The 27,883-nt window shown below is 37.4% G+C and overlaps 1 protein-coding gene and 2 pseudogenes across 1 annotated transcript; all 3 read left to right on the top strand.

Annotated features, from left to right (window-relative positions):
• The first annotated feature begins 4,760 nt into the window (after nt 1–4,760).
• LOC113893669 lies at nt 4,761–6,573 on the top strand (annotated as a pseudogene).
• A 2,001-nt stretch (nt 6,574–8,574) lies between these two features.
• Nucleotides 8,575–9,619, top strand: LOC113893460 (annotated as a pseudogene).
• Nucleotides 9,620–13,318: 3,699 nt separating this feature from the next.
• Nucleotides 13,319–14,275, top strand: LOC113893668 (olfactory receptor 9K2-like; the record flags this gene model as incomplete). Its single annotated transcript, XM_027543554.1, has 1 exon — nt 13,319–14,275. A coding segment is annotated over exon 1 (930 nt), but the record flags the coding sequence as incomplete, so codon positions are not given.
• Nucleotides 14,276–27,883: the final 13,608 nt, after the last annotated feature.

Raw genomic sequence — 27,883 nt, 5'->3', positions numbered from 1 at the left:
GTTCCTGCTTCTATAAAAAGGCTCGACTGCAGAAATAAATTTGTCAGTCCTTGCAAGAGAGTGTCCGAGTGTTGTTCTTTCATGTCTGTCATTTCCAAGTCGGGGAGAAAATCCCCACTAGTGGCGCCATGAACAGGGACATGAAAGGAAGCCTGAACAAAGCGACGAGCCCTGTAGAAAGAGGTAAGCAGGATGGGACAACATAGCAATAAGATTCCTTTCATTTCTATAATGCATCACTTTCTGAAACAAAATAGTATTAATATTTCAAGAGATCAATTTAACGACTGCTATCATATTTTGCTGGAACAATTCATGGTTCCCAGAAGAGGGGACACTCAATCTAGACATATAGAAAAGGGTTAAAAGCAATGTTTTGTGAGCATATCGGCAAGGGTTACATGGTCACTAATACGGGCTATCATAGAACAAATTGAAGGGCATAATGCTGATTTGGAAGTAAAGACTATTCAGTCCCTACATGAATATGAGCTTAAGGAACAAGATATGCAGGTGCTTTGAAATGTAAGAATGTTATGTTCAATCAGATACAATCCTTAGAAAAACAGCTTAGAGACATATATATACAGGATGTGTCAAAACTGAGGCCACTTAGAACGGAGGTCATTTCATTCAACGGACAGCCCAAATCTGAGGTTTTTCCTTCTGCTCCACCTGTAACAGCAGTTGCTAACTTTGCTCATACTAATCATTTTACTCCTCCTCGGGAGATGCCTGCTTGTGCTTTTACTTTCCCAATACAGTTTAATCAATCTGCCCAAGGCCAAAATACTTGGGCTAATCTAGATTTTGGCATGTTGTCTAACTTTAAGAAAGCATGCATTCTGTATGGACCCACTTCTCCTTACTGTGTAGAATTCCTCAGAGAATGGGCTGATCATTGGATGCCATAGGATTTTTTTCAAATAGCAAAGATGGTTCAAAATCTTCAACAATTACTTTAATGGCAAATATGGGTTAATGATAAGGCCCAACAAATGATGATTGACCAGCAATGTCGTGGTAACCCTTCCAATTTAACCTATGATATACTCACTGGAACAAGAGCCATGGCCTATATGATTGCACAATTAGCTAATATTACCCCTCAGATGTTACATTTCATTAAAGAAACTGCCTACAAGGCATGGGCAAAGGTTGATAGTGCAAACTCTGATGGTTCATTTGTTAAGATTATTCAAGGAAATGAGGAGGAATATTCTCAATTTATAGGGAAATTAAAAGATGCAATCGAAAAATCTATTAAGGATGTGACTTTACAAAATATTATTTTCAAACAACTTGCTTTTGAAAATGCTAATGAGGAATGTCAATCCGTGCTTAGACCAATTCGAGAGACTGGCTCTCTTATGGAATATTTGAAAGCTTATAAGAATATCGGATCTTTGTCCCATAGAGCAAAATTGGCGGCATTAGAAACCTTTAATGTACAGAAAGCTGCTAATGCCAAATGTTTTAACTGCGGGAAGGCCAACCATTTGAAAAAACAATGCCACCTGCCAACACAGGCCAAAAAAAATAATACTAATTCTAATAAGAAGAGATCCCCAGGAGGATGTCCAAGATGTAAAAAGGGGTTCCATTGGCTGAATGAATGTCATTCTAAATTTGATAAGGATGGAAACACATTGACCCCGATGCACAACAAAAACAACAGGGAAACTAATAAAGGGGCCATCCTCTAGCCCCATTACAAAAGGAGGACCCAACGTATGATGCTACAAGCAGCTACATCTAAGAGTGCTTGCATTGATATACCTAGTCCTTATGACATGAATTAATGGAATCATATAACCCCCACAAAATTCCCACCGGATATTAAGGCCCAATTCCATCTGGGATGGTGGGACTAATTTTGGGACATAATAGCTGCACAATGAAAGGTTTAATGGTATTAACTGATGTTATGGATGAAGATTATAAAGGGGTAATACATGTTATGGTAAATATTGTGAAAATGGGGAATATACATTTACAAAAAGGGGAACATTTTGCACAATTATTACTTTTGCCATATGTCAAACCAATGAAAGCATCTGATAAAATTTGGCAGGGAGGCTTTGGTAATACCAACCTTACTGCTGCACTATCCACCTTGTTAAAGGAACATCCGAAACCCATGCTCACTTTACGCATAAGGGGAAAAAATTTCACAGGCATGCTAGATACCAGCTAACATTTCAATCATTAGAGTGGAAAAATAACCCCTTGATTGGGGTAAAATTGTGGCTCCTTCTAGACTACTAGGAGTGGATAAAACTGATGTAATAAAAAAGAAATCAAGAAAATGGCAAATGTTGATAGATCTAAGAAATATTAATAATACTATAATTCCTATGGGGCCATTACAACCTAGATTACCCTCCCCTTCCATGGTACCAAAAGGCTAATCTATAATTATTATTTTACAAGATTGCTTTTTTACTATACCTTAGCATCCTAAAGATAGAAAACATTTTGCTTTTTCAGTTCCTTCTATAAATCACATGGCTCCTGTTAAAAGATTTCAATGGAAGGTTCTATTTCAGGGAATGATGAACTCTCCTACCATTTGCCAATATCTCATATGTGTTTTATTACAACCCATTAGAGATAAATATCCTACTGTTTTCATAATTCATTACATGGATGATATACTTCTCTCCCTAGGATCTGAACACAGTTTACAACAGTTATATAACGAAGTTACTATTACTCTTCAAAATCATGGCCTGCTTGTTGCACCAGATAAAATTCAATTGAAAGCACCTTTTAATTATTTAGGACATGTTATGGAAGAATCTAAAATCAAACCTCAAAAATCTCAAATTTCTGTGCAGTCTCTACGCACACTGAATGATTTTCAAAAGTTGCTAGAAGATATTAATTGGCTACAGCCATCTGTTGGCATCCCCACCTATGCCTTACAAAATCTATTTAAAATTTTAAAGGGATCCCTTAACCCTAATAGCCCTAGGCAGCAAACAAAAGAGGCCAGAGAAGAGCTAACCTTAATGGAGGAACGCATTCAACAATCTTTCCCAACTCGGCTAGATCATGATCAACCGGTTTCTTTATATATATTCCCCACTAAACATTCACCCACTGCAATTACAGCTCAACACAGCCCAATAGAATGGATATATTTATACACTAAACAGTCTAAAAATATCGTATCGTATATTGAGAATATAGGGCAATTAATTGTGTCAGGGAGAAGCCATGTACAAACTTTGTCTGGATTTGATCCATATACAATACACGTCCCCTTGACAAAAAAAGGAATTGCAAATTGCCTTACAGTATAACCTGACCATGCAAATAGCATTAAATGATTTTCAAAATGTTATCTCATTTCATTTGCCAAAAGGAAAATTATGGGACTTTCTACAATGTACTAAATTCATTATAACTAATATCATTGCATCCCAGCCTATTTCCAATGCACCCACCTATTTCATTGACGGCAACAAGAAAGGCATAACAGGGATTGTTGGCCCTAATATCAAAGAGAAATTACCCACTACCTGTTCTTCAGTACAAAGAATTGAATTGTATGTTTTATATGCTCTTTTATCTCTTCAACCATTATCCTTCAACGTATATACTGATTCCAAATACCTTGCTTCCCTTTTTCCCGACTTTGTTACCGCCTTTTTATACAATCTAGATGAAGAATTATATACTCTTTTTTCACAAACTCAAGCCTTAATTCACTCACATACAGAACCTTTCTTCATTGAACATATACGTGCTCATTCAGGTTTACCTGGCCCTCTGGTTGCAAGAAATGATGCCATTGACAGGCTCATAGCTCCCGTCTTTACGTCTGCCAGTGACAAACATGCTAATCTTCATACCAATGCTAACAGATTGCACTCTAAATACCATATTCCTCTCACTGAAGCAAGGCATGTTATTAAAACCTGTGATGTCTGCGCCCCTCTGCACTTACAAACTACGATTTCAGGAGTTAACCCCCAAGGCCAACAGCCTAATTCCCTTTGGCAGTCTGACTTCACTCAGTGCTCCCTAGGAAATTTCCTTTGCTTCTTGTCTCAATAGATGCATTTTTCCAGCTTTATCTGGGCAATACCTGTCTCTTCAGAATCCAGCAAACACGCCATTTCCACACTCTTACTCACCTTCCCCATTATGGAGATTCCTTCAGTCCTCAAAACAGACAACGGACCTGCATTTACCTCGCACTCGTTTCGTTCATTTTTATCGGAATGGAACATCACACACATTACAGGAATACCCTATAATCCCCAAAGTCAAGCCATTATTGAAAGAGCCCACCACACTCTAAAAACTCATTTATTAAAACAGAAAGGGGGAATCTAGAATAGGAGGTACACTTCTTATCCTATAAACCCTCAATTATTATTATTTTTAATTCTTTATTCCCTAAATTTTTTAAACTTAACAAAAAATATCTGACACTCGTGCAGATAGACATTTTGCAGAAGACAGAAACAGCAAATTAGAAATCAATACACCAATATGGTATAAGCAATTCAATCAATGGCTGCCAGGAATCTTATGACTCCTAGGCAAGGGTTATGGTCTTGTCGTTGCAGATGGAGAAGAAATCTGGGTTTCCCTTCGCCATGTCCATTACCAAGAAGGACCCCAAGACCAGACTCCCTTGGCAAGTGACGAAGCTGACGCGAAGGGTCTTGTCAATGACCTTGAAGGAGCCAATGAAGAAACGCCATTGTCTGAATCCTTACCTGATGTGGGCTCAAGTGAAAAACATGACTCGTCAGGCTGAGCAAACACTGAAGAACACTGGAACTCCTATGACTCCAGATAAGCTGTTTCTGGCAATGTTAACTGTTCTTTCCTGTTCCTCTGGGGTAAGTGTGGAATATATTTATTGGACATATATACCTAATCCACCTTTGTTATCCATAGTGGATTGGGTTGACAAAGCCCCTATGGTATTCACCAATGATAGTCTGCACTTCCCTGCCCCATGGTCAACGCAGGGGTCAATCCATGAAGAAGATGAAGGAAAAGAGATAAATATTTCAATTGGAATCAAGACACTACCTATATGCCTTGGAGTTCACTCTTTGTGCATGACTATATTCACACAATGGTGGGCTTACTCTGTACACAATGTTTCTGCCTACAGTATAGGAATCTTTGCAACTGCATCCTTCCTCTTAAATGGTTCTGAAAGACATTATCCTGGACAAATAGCTAACTATACTGACTCACTTTTCCAGCCTGCAGAACTAATATGTGATGCTGTATCTTGGAGAAAGAAATGATCAGTTCAACCACTATATTGGTCTAACTGCTGGGAACAGTTCAAGAAGGTTTCTATCAAACAACAAAATCAGTTCATATTCAAATTCATGGATTGGGGGCCCCATGGGTTATTTGTGAATTGCTCTGAGGAGCAAGAAAAAAATCATAGCTGTTCGTGGTATCATAGAGTCAACATGTGGGGATTCTATAAGTCCAATATTGGCTTTTGAACTGATAAGGATGTATTGTTAAACTGGTATAATGGAGGGTTATCTCCACCTCGGCCCAGAATTATAGTCCCTCTTATAGGACCTGAACAATGGCATATTTGGAAGATTCCTGCTGCACTGGAATGCTTTGCCAATGTACATGGGACTGTGAAGGCTTTAAAACCCCAAAACTATACCTTTATGTATAATAGTACAGATTATATCCAATCCTGTGTGCACCTCCTGTACATGTTTATTGTAGGTAACTTTGATATAGATCTTTCTGCTAAAATTGTTAACTGTACAGCTTGTGCTTTATATACATATTTAAACCATACTATTTCTTACCACAATGCCAACGTCACTATAGTCAAGCAGAGGTCTAAACTACGGCTTCCTGTCAATTTAACAGAGCCATGGACCGACTCTGTATTCCTTTCAGTTCTGCTCAGAAATGGTCTGAAAAGGTCAAAGCACATAATAGGGTGGATTATTGCTGGCATTCTTAGTCTAATATCCATTGTTACAGTAGAAACCCTGTCTGGTATGGCATTACACAATTCTATACAAAATCATGATTTTATCACTGCATGGCACAAAGACTCTCATGATCTTTGGACTCGACAAGCCCAAATAGATCAGCAATTACAAACACGAATTAATGAGTTACAAGCTGTGATAATCCACTTAGGAGATCAAATGCAGCAACTGACTTTCCAAACACATATACGTTGTCACTGGAATTTTACGTCTTTTTGTCTGACTAACATGCCTTATAATTCACTGAATATCCTTGGGATAAAGTTAAAGCACATTTTCAGGATCTCACAAACAACTCAAGTTTAGACATCAATCTGTTGAAACAACAAATTGCTAATTTTCAAGTTGAGGTACCTAAGGAGTTGTACAGCACTCAATTTTACGATACTTTAACTAAAACCCTATCGTCCCTAGACCCTAGAACTTGATTTTCAGGAAGCAACATTTTTATATATGTATTAATCACCCTACTTTTTCTGTCATTGATTATAGGATATAGATGTCTCTATTCAAGACTCCATGCCTCTCACAGCGGAGTCCAACTAGCAGCTGCTGTGCTTAAGCTAAAAACAAAAGGAGGATATTTTGGGAAGCACAGCACAAAATAGCCTTGACTGAGAAGGTCCTTGGGAAAATGGCGGAGGGCCAAAAGTACCCAGGCTTTGCCATAGCTGAAAAACATCTCCTGCTTTTAGCCATGCTTGGCACCAAGATTTAATAATACTAAAGATGTTGATTGAGAAAATGGGTCCTGGGATAAACACCTGGGTCATTTAGAACATGCTGTTCTTGAAATATCTTTTACTGATTATGTCTTAACCCCATACATGCTCTGCTGGCCATATACTCTAAGCTCTTTGTTCCTGCTTCTATAAAAAGGCTTGACTGCAGAAATAAATTTGTCAGTCCTTGCAAGAGACTGTCCAAATTTTGTCCTTTCAGATTCATCATTTCCAAGTCCCGGGGAGAAAATCCCTACAAGCTTCAACATCAGGAAGTTCAGGGTTCACGTACTGCTGAATCCTGGCTTGGAGAATTTTGAGCATTACTTTACTAGCAGGTGAGATGAGTGCAATTGTGCAGTAGTTTGAGCATTCTTTGGCATTGCCTTCCTTTGGAATTGGAATCAAAACTGACCATTTCCACAATTACAAATTGAAGTGGGATTTTTTAAAATCATAATTTACTACATAACTTAAAATATTTACTTATCTAAACCTTTCCTCATATGCAAACTTTTAAATCTCTTTTCTATGCTTACCGATATGTATGTTGAGATAATACCATAAAGTTTTTCTTTGTCAGTAAAGAAAATAAAGTCCAGAAATATTTCCCAAAGGATATACACAACTAGAGAAGGAAAAGTTCCTTGTATTTGGACTATTACTACAGTGTACCTGAGGTTATTTCAGTCCTTATGGACAACAGCACTGGAGTCTACACTTATGTCTCCATAATTGACTTCACGATTACCCCTCTCTCAGTGGAATCCATCAGAGAGGATGAGTAAAAGCTCAATGCTAAAATACTCTTGAAAAAGATATCAGAGATTTAAAAATAACTGAGGCCGTTAAAAACACCACTTTTGATTCACTAGCTCATGATGACAGATTATAGACAAAAGGTTGCTATGATCTTTATCAATAGTTATCCAGTTATCCTTACTTTAAGACATATCAGGTGCACTAGAATTCAGGAAAGGGATTTTCTTTATGTATATCACTGAAGTTTCCTATCTCTTTCTAAAGGGTGAGATCTCTTGAAATGATGTTTCCTTGGTAGAAAGTTGTTCGTTGCGGTATAAGGATTGGAATATCCACCAGCTTCTTTCTTTGCTTTTAAAGAGAGGGCCAAGTAATTATGACATGTTTTAAAATTTAATGACTATTAATGCAAGTTCAACATTTATAATGAAGCAATTAAAATTCATGTATTTGAGAGAATGACTTTGATATGAGAAAAGGAACGTATGTTTAGAAGTAGAGTTAGAGAACTTTATCTACTCTTAGTGATTTTTGATTTTACTTAACATACCAGTATTGTCTAATCACATTGTTTTCAAAGATGGCTCCAATAACAATGGAAACTAAATATATTGAGGTAAAATAAAGTAAAAATATTTCAAATATTTTTAATACTGTCATGTAATGACACAAATACTGACACCTATCATAATGCCTATAAACACTACCATAGAGATTCCATGCAATATGCTTATTTTAGATAAGATGTAATACTCCTAGTTTGGATAAGATAATTTTTAACAATAAATATAGCAAGAATAGAAATTCAGAATGTGAATAATCTTAGACAATAAAATATGCTAATTTCTTATAGAAATCCTTGCCAATGTATGATTTAAATAAAATAACCAAATAACTTCTTTCATTGTCTAATGGAATAACAATTCCTGAAGTTTAGTAATATCTAAATCCAAATTCATGGATCTTATTGACATTAAAATTGTTTTGTATACCTTTTCTCATTAAGAAGTAAATAATGTATAGCTACATTTAAGAGCATATTTATGAATTGATGACTCAAAGTCACAATTTCATTTCTTTTGCCTTTTGCCTTTCAACATTTGTCTGCCATGGGTGACAGGGGAACAAGCAACTACTCATAAGCAACTGACTTCATTCTTGTTGGCTTCAGGGTCCGCCTGGAAATACACATTCTCCTCTTCCTCCTATTTCTGCTTATCTACCCCAGGATCCTTCTAGGAAATGTTGACATGATGGTCATTACTATGACTGACCCCCAGCTGAACATACCAATGTATTTTTCCCTAGGCAACCTCTCCTTCATTGATCTCTTCTATTCTTCTGTTATTGCACCCAAGGCTATGAGCAACTTCTGGTCTGAGAGCAAGTGCATCTCATTTGCAGGCTGTATTAGCCAGTTTTTTCTCTTTGCTCTCTTCATTGTGACTGAAGGATTTATCCTGGCAATCATGGCTTATGACCACTTCATTGCCATCTGCACCCACTCCTCTACACTGTCCAGATGACAACACAAATCTGTGTTCAGATGGTGGCTGGTTCCTATTTTTTTGGCTGCATTAGCTCAGTTCTTCAAACCAGCATGACATTTACTTTATCCTTCTGGGCATCTCGAACCATTGACCATTTTTACTGTGATGACCATCCATTTCAGAAGATTTCTTGTTCTGATCTCTATACTCATAAGTTGGTTTCTTTTTTCTTGTGCAGCATTATCATTTTGCCTACCATAATTGTCACTGTTGTGTCATGTATGTATATATATATATATATATATATATATATATATATATACACATATATATATACACACAAATATTATATCCACAGTTCTAAAAATACGCTCCACTGAGGGGTCAAAGAAAGACTTCTCCACTTGGCAGCTCTCACCTAGGAGTCCTGAGTGTACTCTATGGTGTTGTATTTTTTATGTATCTCACTCCTGATACATTTCCTGAGCTCAGTAAAGTGGCTTCCTTATGTTACCCCCTAGTCACTGCCATGTTGAATCCTTTGATTTACTCTCTGAGGAACAAAGATGTCAAAAAAGCTCTGAGAAAGGGCCTAGAGAAAAGATACTTTAATTCTATTTTTACAGTGATGTAAATGAAAGTCCTGGGAATTATAACAACTTGGGGAAGCAACTGATTAAAAAGTTGTACCCATTCATCTTAGAAATATTTAATCATAAAGTTTTAATTTATTTGAATTCCATGTATTTGCAGCTGAAAAGTACATTTGGAATATGGTTTGCCTGTTTTGATTCAGAATGGAATGACTTTCTCTGTGCTTCATCTTCATTTTGCTTGGATTAGTAATGTGTTATGTGGATATACATGTACTTGGTAGAGGTAGCACAAGCTAATGTAATAAGCAAATGAAATATCATATTTACTGAAGAAATCTTTGTGAACTCTTAGTGAGAGAATCACTCTGCAGTGCACAGCCTGAAGGGTGACATGTAAGTAACTCTTAATTGCCCAGAGGCTAAATGAATTTATTTCACAGTTTCTCTGACATGAATAATTATATCTCCCCATCATTTGATTAATAATTAATCTGATAAATTATTTTTGGATGTCCTTCCTTTTTACAAGAAAACTGTAATAAAATAAACAAGCAAATGTTATATTTTGTTTACGCTTACTCCTTGGCAGGAAAGTTATGACCAACCTAGATAGCATATTCAAAAGCAGAGACATTACTTTGCCAACAAAGTTTCGTCTAGTCAAGGCTATGGTTTTTCCTGTGGTCGTGTATGGATGTGAGAGTTTGACTGTGAAGAAGGCTGCGTGCCGAAGAATTGATGCTTTTGAACTGTGGTGCAGGAGAAGACTCTTGAGAGTCCCTTGGACTGCAAAGAGATCCAACCAGTCCATTCTGAAGGAGATCAGCCCTGGGATTTCTTTGGAAGGAATGATGCTAAAGCTGAAACTCCAGTACTTTGGCCACCTCATGCAAAGATTTGACTCATTGGAAAAGACTCTGATGCTGGGAGGGATGGGGGGCAGGAGGAGAAGAGGATGACAGAGGATGAGATGGCTGGATGGCATCACTGACTCAGTGGACGTGAGTCTAAGTGAACTCCGGGAGTTGGTGATGGACAGGGAGGCCTGGAGTGCTGCGATTCATGGGGTCCCAAAGAGTTGGACACGACTGAGTGACTGATCTGATCTGATGTGCCTTAGTGAGAATTATTTTATCAATCCAATATGTATTGAATTTTGATGTACTCTTTGCCATATAAAAATTCCTAGGCATAAGTAATTTCTCTACTTGAGGTCACAGTAATTGAGGGGAAAATATCTGACTAGAGAGCTAACATGCCATATGTTAAACCAAGTGAATACAAGCAAATATAGAAATACGTATAGAGTGCAGTCTTTAGAGATGAGTGATCTAAATGATCAAGGAAAGTTTAAAATCTTCCTGAAATTTAGTTTTTTATTTTAATGCACAAGAAAGGGAGCAAGAGAAACTTAGAAGGAAATTCAGGGAACTCATACAGACCTATATAACAAGACAAGGAAGATTTCTTTTATTCTGCAGGCAGCAGGGAAGCACTGTGGATTTCTAAAAGGATATATTGTGTTCAAATTTGTATTTTAGAAAAATTGCATTTTAACTTTGGGTAGCTAAATATTCATGGAAGAAGAGAATCACAGAAAGCCTCTGATTATCCAATGAGAGGTTATCATTGTTTTAATGACAGCAATCTTACATGAGACAGTGAAGAGAGGGAATATCTTTTAAACCATTGATAAACTAAGCTGAATATTGGGGTGGTTAATAAAATGAGGTCTGGTGGAAGATAATAATTATTTCAATGTTTAAGAATCTCTCACTGGGAAAATGCTGCCTCATAAAATAAGGAATAAAATATGATTAACAATATTTAACCATTAAGAGTTAAGAAAATATTCTCAGAACTCAGACTGAGCTTTCAAATTCTGCTTTTGCCTATGTGTTCCAAGGTCAACTGTCTTGACTTTGCAGAAACTCTGGTTTCTCAGTTTAATATACCTAACTATCCTTATTTAATATTTTCCTGTTTAAAATATCCAACCTACTTTCTCTTCCTAAACTGATTAAGCTTTTACTAATACTGAATTATAATAAAAGAGAAGCTCTGGTCCCACATCATTTTTGCTATCTATATACTTTAAAAACACAGATAAATTCTAAACATAATTTTTAAAATAAAATCTGGTTTTTTAAAATAATGTTAAATTTAACTGATAAAAATATTTTAGAAAAATGACATTCTTATCAAGTTGGGCTTACTAAATAGAGTAGTATGTCTCTGGTGTTAATGTAGTCTTTTAGTCACACTGCAGTTTTAAAGGAATTTTTAAATAGGGATCCATATCTCATAAGTATTTTTGCTAAAGATATAAAGTTAATTGTATGACTGCTATCTTTCCTTCAGCATATTTTTTAACTGTTTGGTATTTAAATATAGGAGAACAGCATTAGCAACCATCATCTGTCTTTGAATTTGTGATTTAGAGAGCATTTGTCATATCCTGAGGCATTTGTCATATCCTGAAACATAGGTATATCAAGATATACAGGTAATAATTTGAAGTGAATTTTTCTCTTTTTCCCTTGTTTTTGACTATTATTAGACTATTTGTTTGTATCTAAGGTTACTTCAGTCCTCATGGACAACAGCCCAAGAGTCTTCACTTATGGCACCATAATTGACTTTACGATTACTCCTCTCCCAGTGGAATCCATCACAGAGGATGAGCAAAAATTCAATGCTGAAATATCCTGAGGAAGGTTTCACAGGCTTTAAATAACTAACATCATCTTAAACACCACTACCCATACTCGAGTTCATGATCATGGACTCTGGACGATGCAAGTTGCTATGGTCTTTAAATATCCATGTTTACCCAAGTATATTTGTCTTAAAACACCTAAGGTGTAACAGAATTCAGGAAAGGGATTTCCCTTTATGTATATCAGTGAAGTTTACTTACATTATCTAAACAGTGAGATCACTTGAATTGATGGAGCCTTGGTAGAAAGTCATTCACTGCAGTGTAAGGATTGGAATATTCACTACCTTCTTTCTCTGCCTCAAAAAGAAGTTTAAATGACTGTGATATTTGTTAAATGAGTGTTAATGGAAATGAAATATTTATAATGAGGCAATAAAAATGTATATATTGGGAGAATGGCTTTGACCTGAGAAAAGGAAAATATTTGAAAATTCCATTAGAGAACTTTATCTTCACTTAGTGATTTTTGGATGTTATTAACTATGCCAATGTTGTCTATTTTATTGTATTTTCAAAGATGGCCTACATGAATAAGGAAAATGAAATATATTGAGCTAAAATAAGGTAAAAATATTTTCAATTTATTTACTACTGTCATGTAATGAATCAAACACTAACTTCGCTCTCATGAGGGCTATAAACACTATCTTATTACATGAGATATGTCTATTTTAGAAAATGTTCATTCTACAATTTTAGATGAAGAAAGCACGTAGCTATAAATATTTTAAGAATAGAAATTTAGAATGTGAGTGATTTTAGGCAATAAAATAGGCTAATTTCTTGCAGAAATCCCTGCCAGTTATGATTTAAATAAAATAACCAAAGAACATTTTTTCACTGCTTAATAGAATTACAGTATAAGAAGCCTACTGACATCTACTTTAAATTCTTGTATCTTCCTGACATTAAAATTGTTTTGTATGCAATATCTTATTAAGCAGTAAATAATTTAATTCTCCATTTAAGAAAGTATTAACAGCACTAGAATCAAAGCCAAGTTTCATTTATTTTGCTTTGTGCCTCTCAGCAGATTTCTGCCATGGGTGACAGGGAAACAAGCAACCACTCAGAAGTGACTGAGTTCACTCTTGTCGGCTTCAGGGTCCTCCCAGAGTTCCACATCCTCCTCTTCCTGCTTTTTCTACTTGTCTATGCCATGATCCTTCTAGGAAATATTGGCATGATGGTCATTATTATGACTGATCCCCGGCTGAACACACCGATGTATTTCTTCCTAGGCAACCTGTCCTTCGTTGATCTCTTCTATTCATCTGTTATTGCACCCAAGGCTATGAGCAACTTCTGGTCTGAGAGCAAGTCCATCTCCTATGCAGGCTGTGTGACACAGCTGTTTCTCTTTGACCTCTTCATTGTGACCGAGGGGTTTCTCCTGGCAGTCATGGCTTATGACCGCTTCATTGCCATCTGCAACCCACTCCTCTATTCTGTCCAAATGTCAACACATCTCTGTGTTCAGTTTGTGGCTGGTTCCTATTTTTTTGGCTGTATCAGCTCAGTTATTGAGACCATCATGACATTTACTTTATCCTTTTGTGCTTCTCGGAACATTGACCATTTTTACTGTGATGAGCGTCCACTTCTGAGGATTTCTTGTTCTGATCTCTATATTCCTAATATGATATCCTTTTTCCTATGCACCATTATCATTTTGCCTACCATAATTGTCATTACTGTGTCTTATATATATATTGTATCCACAGTTCTAAAAATACGCTCCACTGAGGGGCGAAAGAAAGTCTTCTCCACTTGCAGCTCTCACCTGGGAGTCGTGAGTGTACTGTATGGTGCCATCATCTTTATGTATGTCATCCCTGACAGATTTCCTGAGCTGAGTAAAGTGGCCTCCTTGTGTTACACCCTGGTCACTCCCATGTTGAATCCTTTGATTTACTCTCTGAGAAACCAAGATGTCAAAGAAGCCCTGAAGAAGATTCTGGGGAAAAAACTATTTTTATTTAATTCTATATTAACTGAAAATAGAGCTAAGTAAATGTAATGTTCTGAAACTGCTGAGCTTTATAATAACTTAGAGAATCACTGATTCAAGTCTATTTTTAATATTTATTTATTTTAATTGGAGGTTAATTACTTTACAATATTGTATTGGTTTTGCCATACATCAACATGAATCCACCACAGGTATACACGTATTCCTCATGTTGAACCCTCTCCCACCTCCCTCCTCATACCATTCCTCTGGGTCCTCCCAGGGAACCAGCCCCAAGCATCCAGTACCATGCATCGAACCTGGACTGGTGATTCATTTTATATATGATATTACACATGTTTCAGTGCCATTCTCCCAAATCATCCCACCATCTCCCTCTCCTACAGAGTCCAAAAGACTGTTCTCTACATCTGCGTCTCTTTTGCTGTCTCGCTTACAGGGTTATCGTTACCATCTTTATAAATTCCGTATGTGATTCAAATCTTAAGAGACTTTATTTGTTTGAATCGCATATATGAAGAATATATACTTTGAAAGATGTATTTGGACCTAATCAGAATACATACATCAGGAAGATGGACTCTATTTTGTCTGGCTGTTGATTTTGGAATGGACTGACTTTCTCTGTACTTCCTTTTGGATAATGATAATGGTTTCCATGTAATTTGTTTTTAAGACATATATATACCAACTTCTGACACTTTGAGGCTGTTGTTTGGGATGTATTGTTTATCTTCTGTCAGTACCATATGTTATATATATATACTTGGTAAACGTAACACAGTCTGATATATTAAGAAAGACAGAACAAAATACCAGATTTACTAAAGAAATCTTTGTGAATATCTAGTGAGAGAATCAGATACTCTGCCGTACACAGTCTCAACTGTGAAATGTAAGTAACTCTTAATTGTCCAGAAGCTAACCAAGTGACCCATTTATCTCATGTTTTCTCTGGCTTGAATCATTATTATTTCTCCCCTTCATTTGAATATATACTAAGCTGATTAATTGTTTTTTTTAAATTGTACCTTTTCACAAGGAAATTGTAATAAGGGTAAACAAGAGTAAAGATAATTCATATTTTGTTATATATACCTTAGTAATAATCATTCACCAAATTAATACTTATTGAATTTTTATATACTCTGTGCCCTATAAAAATTCCCAATTTTAAATGATTTCTGTACTTGAGCTCACATTAATTGTTGGAAAAAATAGCTAAATGGATAGTTATTAATAACATGTCATATGGTAAACCCAGTGAATAAAGTGAGTGAAAGTTGCTCAGTCGTGTCCGACTTTTTGCAACTCTATGGGCAGTCCATGGAATTTTCTAGTCCAGGATACTGGAATGTGTATCGCCTCCCTTCTCCAGGGGATCTTCCCAACCCATGGATTGAACCCAAGTCTTCCACATTGCAGGCAGATTCATTACCAGCTAAGCCACAAGGGTAGAAATTACAAAGACAGAGCAACTTCTATAGATGAGTGATATAAATGATAAGGGAAAACTTCATAAGTACATTTGTAAACATAAATAAACTTCAGCAAACATAAATAGAAAACTTTCTGTGCAAAGGCAATTAAATAATGATATGTTAAACTTCCAAAAATTTAATTCCTGATGTTACTGTAAAAGAGAGGGATTGAAATTTAAGACTTAAAAGGAAATTCATGGAAATTGTGTACATCTATATAAGAAGACAAGGAGCTTGACTTATTTTCTGCAGACCACAGGGAAGCACTAGGGATTTTGCTTCAAAGAATACATTGTGTTCAAATGGACATTTTAGAAAAATCACATTTGTAACTTGTGGAAGATAAATATTCATAGAAGAAGATAATCACTGTCTTATGACAGTGGAGAGAGGGAATACCTTTAAAATTATAGATAAACTAAACTGAATATTAATTAATGGTTGATAAAGTTAAAACAAGGTAGAAGTGAGTAATGACTTCTACTGTTTGAGCATCTCTAACTGGGGAAATACCACCTAACAAAATGAGAAGAAAAGTATGAGTAATAATAGTTAATCATTAAGAGTTAACAAAATAAAGTCAGGTCAGACTGAGCTTTCTCATCCTGGTTTGCCTATGTGCTTGATAGTCAACTGTCTTGACTTTACAGAAACTCTTATTTCTCAGTTGAATAAAAGAATACTAAGGTCCAGTGAGCAAAGAACCTGTGCCTGGGATTTAGGTGAGGTGAAACTGAAAAGAATTACGAATTTCTTGAAGGCTTGTTCCATTATAGGACTCAGCTCGTTGCATGGAAGTTTCTGTATTTTACAAGCAAAAGAGTGCTAGTAAAACATGCCTAAATAAACTGAAGACCACATTTATCTAAAACACTATTACTACTTTAATCTCCTCTTGTGGCATCCCATTACATTTATAATTATAGCTAATTGTAGAGCCATAACTAGCTAATTTTACTAAATGGGAGTGTTCATGGTATTTAATCCTCACTCAGCTGCTGCTACACTAAAAATTATATTTAAAAATTTAGCCTCCTTAATAAATATTCCATTTTTAATATAAGAAATATCTAAATAAATTGTTAGTTTAAAATAACAAATATATCATTATTATGAATAAGCAAAACTAAATTTTCTATTTTATTGTGCAGCTCCTTTTCTTCCGGTGAAGATGAAATCTTTAAAAAAAAAAAAAAAAAAGATGTTTCTGAATCATTGCTCAAAAATATACATTCTTGGATCTAAAGAAGACTTACACGTTATTTTTTTAAACACTTTATTGAGGAATAATTGGTTTGAAATAAACAGTATGTATTTAAATTGAAGAACTCTGTGAGTTTTGTGGCCAATGAAATCACCACCGCATCAAGATACAGAATATTTCCTTCATTTCCAAATGGTTGATTAGGCCTCGTTTCAAGCCATTCTTCCCTCCAAACCCATCTCCAGATAACCAGTGATCTGGATGGTATGTAATAGAATCATACAGCATGTCATTTTTTCTCTCAGGGTTCTTCGCTGTGTAAAATGATTTTCAGATTTCTTCATTTTGTCATGTATAAGTAACCCATTCTTTTTATTGCTGAGTAATTTTCCATTTTACATTTTACATATATACCAAATTTTGTTTATGCACTCTTAAATAAGTGGGCAATTGATGTTTGATCAGCTTTTAGAGATTGTGAATACAGCTGATATGCGTTCATATGTGTTTGCCTAGTTTGTTTTCCTTCTTTGCTGATTCTTGAAGCTTGAGATTTTGAGATCTCATAATACATATGTTTGATTTGAAGAGACTACCAGGGAAATATCTAAAAATAAAGAACAAACAAAAAAATATTTACTGAACAAAACCTACTAAATATCAGGAAAACTGAGAATCTATGACATTTAAGCCAGAACCCACTCCTTCCCTGCCCTCTCTCGTCCCAGCAGAGCTGAAAGTGCACTCAGGCAAGTACAGGCAGGGACATAGAGATGCCTCTGCCCCTGGGTCACAGTCAAAGGCTACGATGATCCCTTGATTGTTGTTGCTGCAAACATTACTTGTCCCCTCCAGCTCCACATTGAACAAAGTCTATTCAATGCAAGGGTAGCTAAAACATATGATGATCTCTACCCAGCCCCCATTCAAAAGCTCTACCCTTAGAATGCCAGGCCAAGAGTACTGGGCTCCAATTCCAGCTGCTCCCATTCTCTTAAAGGACAGAAGTTTTGTGCTCAGAACACCATAGGCTAGTGACCTCACTCAGAAACCTTCTCCTAAGGCAGGAGTGTCATTCTAAGCAAACTGGACCACTGTGCCTGCTTGTTGGTTTTACCTAGAAAGCAAGTTGTACCATGATAATGGAGGCCTCCACAGCTCTCTCCACTTGAACTGACTCTATTTAGAAAAACATGTGTAGGCAATTCAGGCTTAAGTGAACTCCAAAACTTAATAAATATTTGGTATAAGCAATTAAGAGGAGACTAGTGGTCCCATGAGAGTGATAAGCTAACTGTAGACCAACCACAAGGCTATCTGGTGCATAGGGCCTTGCTAAGTAAGTTTGGTTCATTTAGTCACTCAGTCGTGTCTGACTCTTTGCAATCCCATGACCAGCAACACACCAGGCCTCTCTGTCCATCACCAACTCCCAGAGTCCACCCAAACCCATGTCCATTGAGTTGGTGGCACCATTCAACCATCTCATCCTCTGTCATCCCCTTCTCCTCCTGCCCTCACTCTTTCCTAGCATCAGGGTCTTTTCAAATGAGTCAGCTTTTCACATTAGGTAGCCAAAGTATTGGAGTTTCAGCTTTATCATCAGTCCTTCCAATGAACACCCAGGACTGATCTCCTTTTGGATGGACTGGTTGGATCTCCTTGCAGTCCATGAGACTCTCAAGAGTCTTTTCCAACACCACAGTTCAAAAGCATCAATTCTTCACCACTCAGCTTTCTTTATAGTCCAACTCTCACATCCATACATGACCACTGGAAAAACCATAGCTTTGACTACACGGACCTTTCTTGACAAAGTAATGTCTCTGCTTTTTAACGTGCTGTCTAGGTTGGTCATAACTTTCCTTCCAAGGAGTAAGTGTCTTTTAATTTCATAGCTGCAATCACCATCTGCAGTGATTTTGGAGCCCAGAGAATTAAAGTCAACCACTGTTTCCCCATCTATTTGGCATGAAGTGACGGGACTGGATGCCATAATCTTAGTTTTCTGAATGTTGAGCTTTTGGCCAATTTTTTCACTCTCCTCTTTCACTTTCATGAAGAGGCTCTTTAGTTCTTCACTTTCTGTCATAAGGGTGGTGTCATGTGCATATCTGAGGTTATTGATATTTCTCCCGGCATTCTTGATTCCAGCTTGTGCTTCCTCCAGCCCAGTATTTCTCATGATGTATTCTGCATCAGTTCAGTTCAGTTCAGTTCAGTTCAGTTGCTCAGTCGTGTCCGACTCGTTGTGACCCAATGAACCATGGCATGCCAGTCCTCCCTGTCCATCACCAACTCCTGCAGTTCACCCAAACTCACATTCATCGAGTCAGTGATGCCATCCAGCCATCTCATCCTCTGTCGTCCCTTGCTCCACCTGCCCCCAATCCCTCCCAACATCAGAGTCTTTTCCAATGAGTCAAATCTTCGCATGAGGGGGCCAAAGGACTGGAGTTTCAGCCTTAGCATCATTCCTTCCAAAGAAATCCCAAGGGTGATCTCCTTCAGAATGGACTGGCTGTATCTTCTTGCAGTTCAAGAGACTCTCAAGAGTTTTCTCCAACACCACAGTTCAAGTACTCTGCATATAAATAAATAAATAAATAAACCGGGTGACAACATACAGCCCTGACATACTCCTTTTCCTTTTTGGAACCAGTCTGTTGTTCCATGTCCAGTTCTAACTGTGGCTTCCTGATCGGCATACAGATTTCTCAAGAGGCAGGTCAGGGGGTCTGGTATTCCCATCTCTTTCAGAATTTTCCACAGTTTATTGTGATCCCCACAGTCAACGGCTTTGGCATAGTCAATAAAGCAGAAATAGATGTTTTTCGGGAACTCTCTTGATCTATGTGCTGATGTTTGCAGTTGCACTCCCAACCTGGTCATTTTCTGGCCTGAGGCGATCCAGCCCTCAGGTCTACAGGCTCTATGGTCAGATTGATGGCAAACTCTAAGAGTGTTTACACCAAAGGGGACCTTTCCAGACATCTGCTGCCAGTCCCGCCGTCCCTGTGGTGAGTCCCTGCTGACTCACACCTCCTCAGGACACCCTCCAACAAAACCAGGCAGTTTGGTCAGTTTCCTGTGGAGTCACTGTTCCTTTCTTCTGAGTCTTGGTGCACAGGTTTTGTTTGTTCCTTTAAACTGAAGTCTCTGTTTGCCCTAGGCCTGTGGAAGTCTTGTAATCAACTCTTGCAGGCCTTCAAGGTCAGATTCCCTGGGGATTCCTAGTCCTTTTGTCAGGTCCCCGGGTTGGGAAGCCTGATGTGGGGTTCTGAACCTACACAACAGAAGGAGAACTTCTTTGGTATTATTGTTCTCCAGTCTGTGGGTCACTGACCCAGTAGGTTTGGGATTTGATTTTATCATGATTGTGCCCCTCCTACTGTCTCACTGTGCCTTCTTCTTTGTCTTTGGATGTGGAGTATCCTTTTTAGTAGGTTCCGGCATCCTCCTGGCAATGGTTGTTCAGCAATTGTTGTGATTTTAGTGTTCTCACAGGAGGAGATGAGTGCACATCCTTCTACTCTGCCATCTTGAACTGGAAACTGCCTAAATCTTTTTGAATTATGGTTTTCTGTGGGGTGACTTTGAAGTAACCTAGGTTTCAGCAAGATCAGAACTTCAGGGGCATATGTGATTGCAAGGCATGAGAAGAGGTGGTATTAAAGTATCACAGAAGCCTGGCAATCTCTTCAAGATTGAAAACCATGGTGAGGTTTGCCGACCAGATTCTAGAACCAAAATAAGAAACAATCCAAGAAGCATACTGAAAGAGAAAGAAATACCTTCTCTTCTTACATTCTCAAGTCTACCTTTATCCCGTCTTTTAGCACTTTAAGGATAGTATTCTATTGTCTTCTGTTTTGAATTTTTCTGACCAAAATCTATGCTTTACTTTTTGCTTGATAATATATAATGGTTTTTTTTTTTCCTTCTTGTTGCTTTGACAACATTTTCAGAAATGTTATCCTCCTGTGCCTTCATTCCATTTTCTTTCTGTTCCTTTTACTTGGGTTTTTGTGAAGTTTCTTGTATCTGTGTGTTTAGAATTGCTATCCACTTTCAACAGAAAATTTGATCATTATAGTTTCTAATATTTTTCTAATCAGCTCCTTTCTAATTATATTTGCAAATTTTCTCAGTTATCACTGAATGTCAGTTGGGTTTTTTTTTTTTTTTTTTTTTCCATTTTTAACTCTATGATTGTGTTTGATTTGTTTCAATTGCTTTGTATTCATGTTTAAATTTTTCTTGAATTGTTTCCTTTTTCTCAGGTTTTAGAGTCATTTGCTGCTTGTTGTACAGTATCTAAATATGGTTGGTTCATTTAATTTCTAGAAAGTTTAGATTTTGTCATGGAAGACAGAACTTATAGTAATTACTTGCTCAAGAGTACATGTGGAAGCATCTTAAGTTCTGTATTTTTTCAATGTTATCTGAATTTTATATTTGTAGTATAAGCACATATTTCCGTGAGAATGTATTCTTCTTTGTATATTGAAGTGCATTAGTTGTTAATATTGTGGTTATATCTTTTGAAGCTAAATTATTGATGGGGCTTGTGGCAAAGATGACAGAGTAGGAAGACCTTGAGCTTACCTCCTCCCACAGACACACCAAAATTGCAACCACTTACAAAGCAGCTATCTATATATATATCCTAAGGACTGTCAGAAGAATTTTCCACATCTAAAGACCTGAATCAGGAACAACAGTGAGGTGGATAGGAGAGGCAGAGACACATTATATAGTCAGGACTGACACCTCTGGGTTAGCAACCCACAAATGGAAGGAGTATCATATGTAGACGTTCTTGCCAATGAACACACAGCTGTTCAACGTCCCCACATTAGGCTTCTGAGTCCAGGAGGGCTTGCACAGGGAAGACAAGCCCTCAGAAAATCTAGCTTTGACAGCCTGAAAGCTTTCTATTTGGAAGAGCTGGAAGGCTGTAGGAAACAGAAACTTCACCCTTTAACTGTGCATACAAAATATCATACACTCTAAGTCCCAGTACACAAGCACTAATTTGAAAGAAGCTTAGGTCAGACCCACCTGCGGATCTTGGAGAGCCTCCTGAATAGGATGAAGGCAACTGAGACTCCCCCTTGGAAAGGGAACACTGGAAGTAGCCATTTGGAAGTAGCCATTTTGAGGAGGTCTTTCTACTGTGATGACATCAGCCTACCAAGTGTCATTTTGCAAACTTAAACCTATCAGTACTGGAGGACGTACCCACTCATGCTCAGTTGCAGCAGGTCAGTTTCAGCCCAAACTCCATTGAGCTGTGCAGACAGCAAATCAGGGACCCATCGCCACTCCCAGGAGGCCAACACCAGCCTGACTATCCCTTGGCTAAGCAGACAGCTGCATGAGGACCTGGCCCTACTCTCCAGTGGGCCAGTAGCAGCACTACCCACCACCCCTGGCTACTCAACCAATCATGAGGATGGGATCCCTTACCCTCCAGTGGGTTCAAAGCAAATGTACAAGGCGTAGCTACATAGCCAACTCAGCTGAGGTCCAACCCCACATGCCAGCATGCCTAATATAATAACTCCTACCACTACAGAAGGGTACATGCATCCCATATGAGGGCAGCACTGGGGCCTATACCTCTGTTGACCAAATGAGAGAATGCTTCTGGACCTCATTGGATGTTTTCTACACAAAATCACTTCTCCAAGATTGAAAACTATAACTGATGTACACAGGAAAATACATAGAGAACTGGGAAAAGTAAGGAGACAGAGAAATACATTCCAGATGATGAAATAAAACAAAACCTAAGAAAAAGAACTAAACAGAGAGGAGATAATAAATCTACTCCATAGAGAGTGAAGATAATGATCTAAAAGTGCTCATGGAACTCAGAAAGAGGTTGAATAAAAACAATAAGGACTTCAGCAAAGTTAGAAACTATAAGTAAAAATCAAACAGAACTGAAGAATACAATAGCTGAAATAAAATCCACACCAGAGGAATTATCAGTAGATTAGATCAGAGGAATGGATCAGTGCTCTGAAAGACAGGTCATTGGTAATTACACATGATGACCATAAAAAAGAAGAAAAGAATTTTTTTTTTAATTAAAATAATCTGAGACTTTTGGGATGATATCAAGTATGCCAACATTCACACTATAGAGATCACAGAAGGAAAGAGAGAAATGAACAGAAAACTTATATGAAGAAATAATGGCTGAAAACATCCCTACCTCAGGAAGGAAACAGACCCCTAGGTCCAGGAAGTGTAGAAATTCAAGTTAGATTAACTCATAGATCCACATGAAGACACATTATCATTAAATTATCAACTATTAAAGATAATGGGAGAATCTTAAAAGCAGCAAGACAACAAGTAGTTACATTCAAAGAAACTTGTATAAGACTATCAGATGACTTTTTAGTAGAAAATAGGCAGGCCAGAAATGAGTAGCATGGGCATGATGCATTCAAAGTGATGAAAGGAAAAACCTGCAACTAAGAATACTCTACCCAGCAATGTAATTATTCAGATTTGGAGAAGAGATAAAGATTTTTCCATACAAATAAAAACTAAAATGTTTAAGAATCACTATATTGGCTTTATAAGCAATGGTAAAGGAACTTTAAGCAGAGAAAAAAAAGACCACAACAAAAATGGGAAAATTATGAATGAGAAATATCATTGGTGAAAAAAAAACAAGTAAAACATATAAAGTAGTAGATCAACCATTTATAAAGTTATCAGAAGGTTAAAAGACAAAAGTAGTAAAAATATTTTATACTCACAATATGTGGTAAAGATAGCCAAGGCAAAAATGTATAAAATATGGTGTCAAAACCATTAAAGGTAGGACATGGATTTAAAATGTAAGGCTGCTAGAATGCAAAAGATTCCACCTGCCGATACAGAACGTACTGGAGATATGGGTTCAATCCCTGAGCTGGGAAGATCCCCTGGTGTGGGAAAAAGCAACATACTCCAGAATTCTTGTCTGGAAAATTCCATGGACAGAGGAACCTTGTGAGCTACAGCCCTTGGGTGGCAAAGACTTGAACACAACTGAGTGCTGAGCGCACATACATGCACAATCAAACTTAAGAGATCATCCACTTAAACATACGTATAGAAAGAAAGAATGATAAATAGATAGATAGAAAATGCTCAGTTGCTAAATTTTGTCTGACTCTTTGTAACCCCATGGACTGTAGCCTACCAGGCTCCTCTGTCCATGGGATTTTCCAGGCAGGAATACTGGAGTGAGTTGCCGTTTCCTCCTCCAGGGGATATTCCTGCTCTTCCTGGACTAGATTGAACCCATTTCCCCTGTGTCTGCTGCATTGGCAGGCAGATTCTTTACCTTGAGCCATCTGGGAAGTCAGAAAGATAGATGTTGTTATATATCTCAGATCAGTGACCCAGTCCTGTCCGACTCTTTGCGACCCCATGAATCACAGCACGCCAGGCCTCCCTGTCCCTCACCAACTCCCGGAGTTCACCCAGACTCACGTCCTTCGAGTCAGTGATGCCATCCAGCCATCTCATCCTCTGTCGTCCCCTTCTCCTCCTGCCCCCATCCCTCCCAGCATCAGAGTCTTTTCCAATGAGTCAACTCTTCACATGAGGTGGCCAAAGTACTGGAGTTTCAGCCTTAGCATCATTCCTTCCAAAGAAATCCCAGGGCTGATCTCCTTCAGAATGGACTGGTTGGATCTCCTTGCAGTCCAAGGGATTCTCAAGAGTGTTCTCCAACACCACAGTTCAAAAGCATCAATTCTTCGGCGCTCAGCCTTCTTCACAGTCCAACTCTCACATCCATACATGACCACAAGAAAAACCATAGCCTTGACTAGACGAACCTTTGTTGGCAAAGTAATGCCTCTGCTTTTGAATATGCTATCCAGGTTGGTCATAACTTTCCTTCCAAGGAGTAAGCGTCTTTTAAAATTTTGGCTGCAGTCACCATCTGTAGTGATTTTGAAGCCCAGTAAAATAAAGTCTCACACTGTTTCCACTGTTTCCCCATCTATTTCCCATGGAGTGGGGGGACCGGATGCCATGATCTTCGTTTTCTGAATGTTGAGCTTTAAGCAAACTTTTTCACTCTCCACTTTCACTTTCATCAAGAAGCTTTTTAGTTCCTCTTCACTTTCTGCCATAAGGGTGGTGTCATCTGCATATCTGACGTTACTGATATTTCTCCCCGCAATCTTGATTCCAGCTCGTGTTTCTTCCAGTCCAGCGTTTCTCATGGTGTACTCTGCATATAAGTTAAATAAACAGGGTGACAATATACAGCCTTGATGAACTCCTTTTCCTATTTGGAACCAGTCTGTTGTTCCATGTCCAGTTCTAACTGTTGTTTCCTGACCTGCGTACAAATTTCTCAAGAGGCAGATCAGGTGGTCTGGTATTCCCATCTCTTTCAGAATTTTCCACAGTTTATTGTGATCCACACAGTCAAAGGCTTTGGCATAGTCAATAAAGCAGAAATAGATGTTTTTCTGGAACTCTCTTACTTTTTCTATGATACAGCAGATGTTGGCAATTTGATCTCTGGTTCCTCTGCCTTTTCTAAAACCAGCTTGAACATCAGGAAGTTCATGGTTCACATATTGCTGAGGCCTGGCCTGGAGAATTTTGAGCATTACTTTACTAGCGTGTGAGATGAGTGCAATTGTGCGGTAGTTTGAGCATTCTTTGGCATTGCCTTTCTTTGGGATTGGAATGAAAACTGACCTTTTCCAGTCCTGTGCCCACTGCTGAGTTTTCCAAATTTGCTAGCATATTGAGTGCAGCACTTTCACAGCATCATCTTTCAGGATTTGGAATAGCTCAACTGGAATTCCATTACCTCCACTAGCTTTGTTCATAGTGATGCTTTCTAAGGCCCACTTGACTTCACATTCCAGGATATCTGGCTCTAGGTCAGTGATCACACCATCCTGATTATCTGGGTTGTGAAGATCTTTTTGTACAGTTCTTCTGTGTATTCTTGCCATCTCTTCTTAATATATTCTGCTTCTGTTAGGTCCATACCATTTCTGTCATTTATCGAGCTCATCTTTGCATGAAATATTCCTTTGGTATCTCTGATTTTCTTGAAGAGATCCCTAGTCTTTCCTATTCTGTTGTTTTCCTCTATTTCTTTGCATTGATCGCTGAAGAAGGCTTTCTTATCTCTTCTTGCTATTCTTTGGAACTTTGAATTCAGATGTTTATATCTTTTCTTTTCTCCTTTGCTTTTCACTTCTCTTCTTTTCACAGCTATTTGTAAGGCCTCCCCAGGCAGCCATTTTGCTTTTTTGCATTCCTTTTCTATGGGAATGATCTTGATCCCTGTCTCCTGTACAATGTCACGAACCTCAGTCCATAGTTCATCAGGCACTCTGTCTATCAGATCTAGCCCTTAAATCTATTTCTCACTTCCACTGTATAATCATAAGGAATTTGATTTAGGTCATACCTGAATGGTCTAGTGGTTTCCCATACTTTCTTCAATTTAAGTCTGAATTTGGCAATAAGGAGTTCATGGTCTGAGCCACAGTCAGCTCCTGCTCTTGTTTTTGCTGACTGTTTAGAGCTTCTCCATCTTTGGCTGCAAAGAAAATAATCAATCTCATTTCGTTGTTGACCATCTGGTGATGTCCATGTATAGAGTTTTCTCTTATGTTGTTGGATATATGTCATCTTCCTATATATTGTAACCTATATATGCCATCTTCAAGTAATCTTTATCCCCAGAACACTAGGACATATATATATCAACAATTCAGTCAATGTGGTCACCTCTTAACTAAGTGAAAATAAATGTTATCTGATCATCTCAATAGATGCACAAAAACTTTTGCAAGATTAAACACCTATTAACAATAAAAATGCTGAACAATGAGAGTCTAAAGGGACTATATCTCAACATATTAAATATAACATATGCAAAAATTTCATCCAAAAACTGCAGAATATACAATCTTTTCAAGTGGACACAGAAAATTCTTCAGGATAAATCACATGCTAGGCCACAAAGCAAGTCTCAGTAAATTTAGGAAGACTAAAATCATAATAAACATCTTTTTTGACCACAGAGATATGAGACTAGAAATCAAGTATAATAAAATAGCTGCAGAAAACCTTCAGAGACAAAATCACGTGGAGATGAAATAATTTGCTATAAAATAAATGGTAGGTCATTGCAGAAATCAATAAAAAAAATCAAAATAACTGGAGACAATTGAAAATGAAAAACAATGATCCAAATTGTGGGAAGCAGCAAAAGTTCTAAGAGAGAAGATTATACTGGTATAATTCTACCTCTAGAAAGAAGAAAAATCTCACATAAGCAAACTTATACATAAAGGAACTTGAAAAAAGAAGAAATTAAAAGACAATCAGACTACAAAGTGGGTAGTAAGAAAGAAAAATGATCATAGAAGAAATAAATAAAATAGAGACTAAAAAAATGGAAAAGACTGATGAAGCAAATATCTGATATTCAGAAAGATAACAAAATTCATAAGCTTTTAGCTAGACTCATCAGAAAAAAATAGAGAACCCAAATATATGAAATCATAAATAAAAGTGAAGTTACAACCAACACCACAGAAACACAAATTATAAAATATTACTGAGAAAAATTGTATGCCAATAAAATGGACAATTTAAAAGAAAAGGACAGATTCCTAGAAATGCATAATCTCCTAAGACTGAATCAAGAAGAAATAGAAAATGTGAACAGACTGATTGCCAGTAAATAAATTTAATCAGTAATAGAAGCCTCCCAACAAACAGAATTCCAACAAACAAACAGCTTCACAGGTGAATACTACCAAACATTTCAAGGAGAGTTAACACCTATCCTTCTCAAACTATTCCAAAAATTAACAGTGTGGAGATTCCTTAAAAAACTGGAAAATAGAACTGTCATATGAC

The sequence above is a fragment of the Bos indicus x Bos taurus genome, chromosome 5, assembly GCF_003369695.1.
Source record: "Bos indicus x Bos taurus breed Angus x Brahman F1 hybrid chromosome 5, Bos_hybrid_MaternalHap_v2.0, whole genome shotgun sequence".
Classification (NCBI taxonomy): Eukaryota; Metazoa; Chordata; class Mammalia; order Artiodactyla; family Bovidae; genus Bos; species Bos indicus x Bos taurus.
This window is presented reverse-complemented; position numbering and strand designations above follow the sequence as displayed.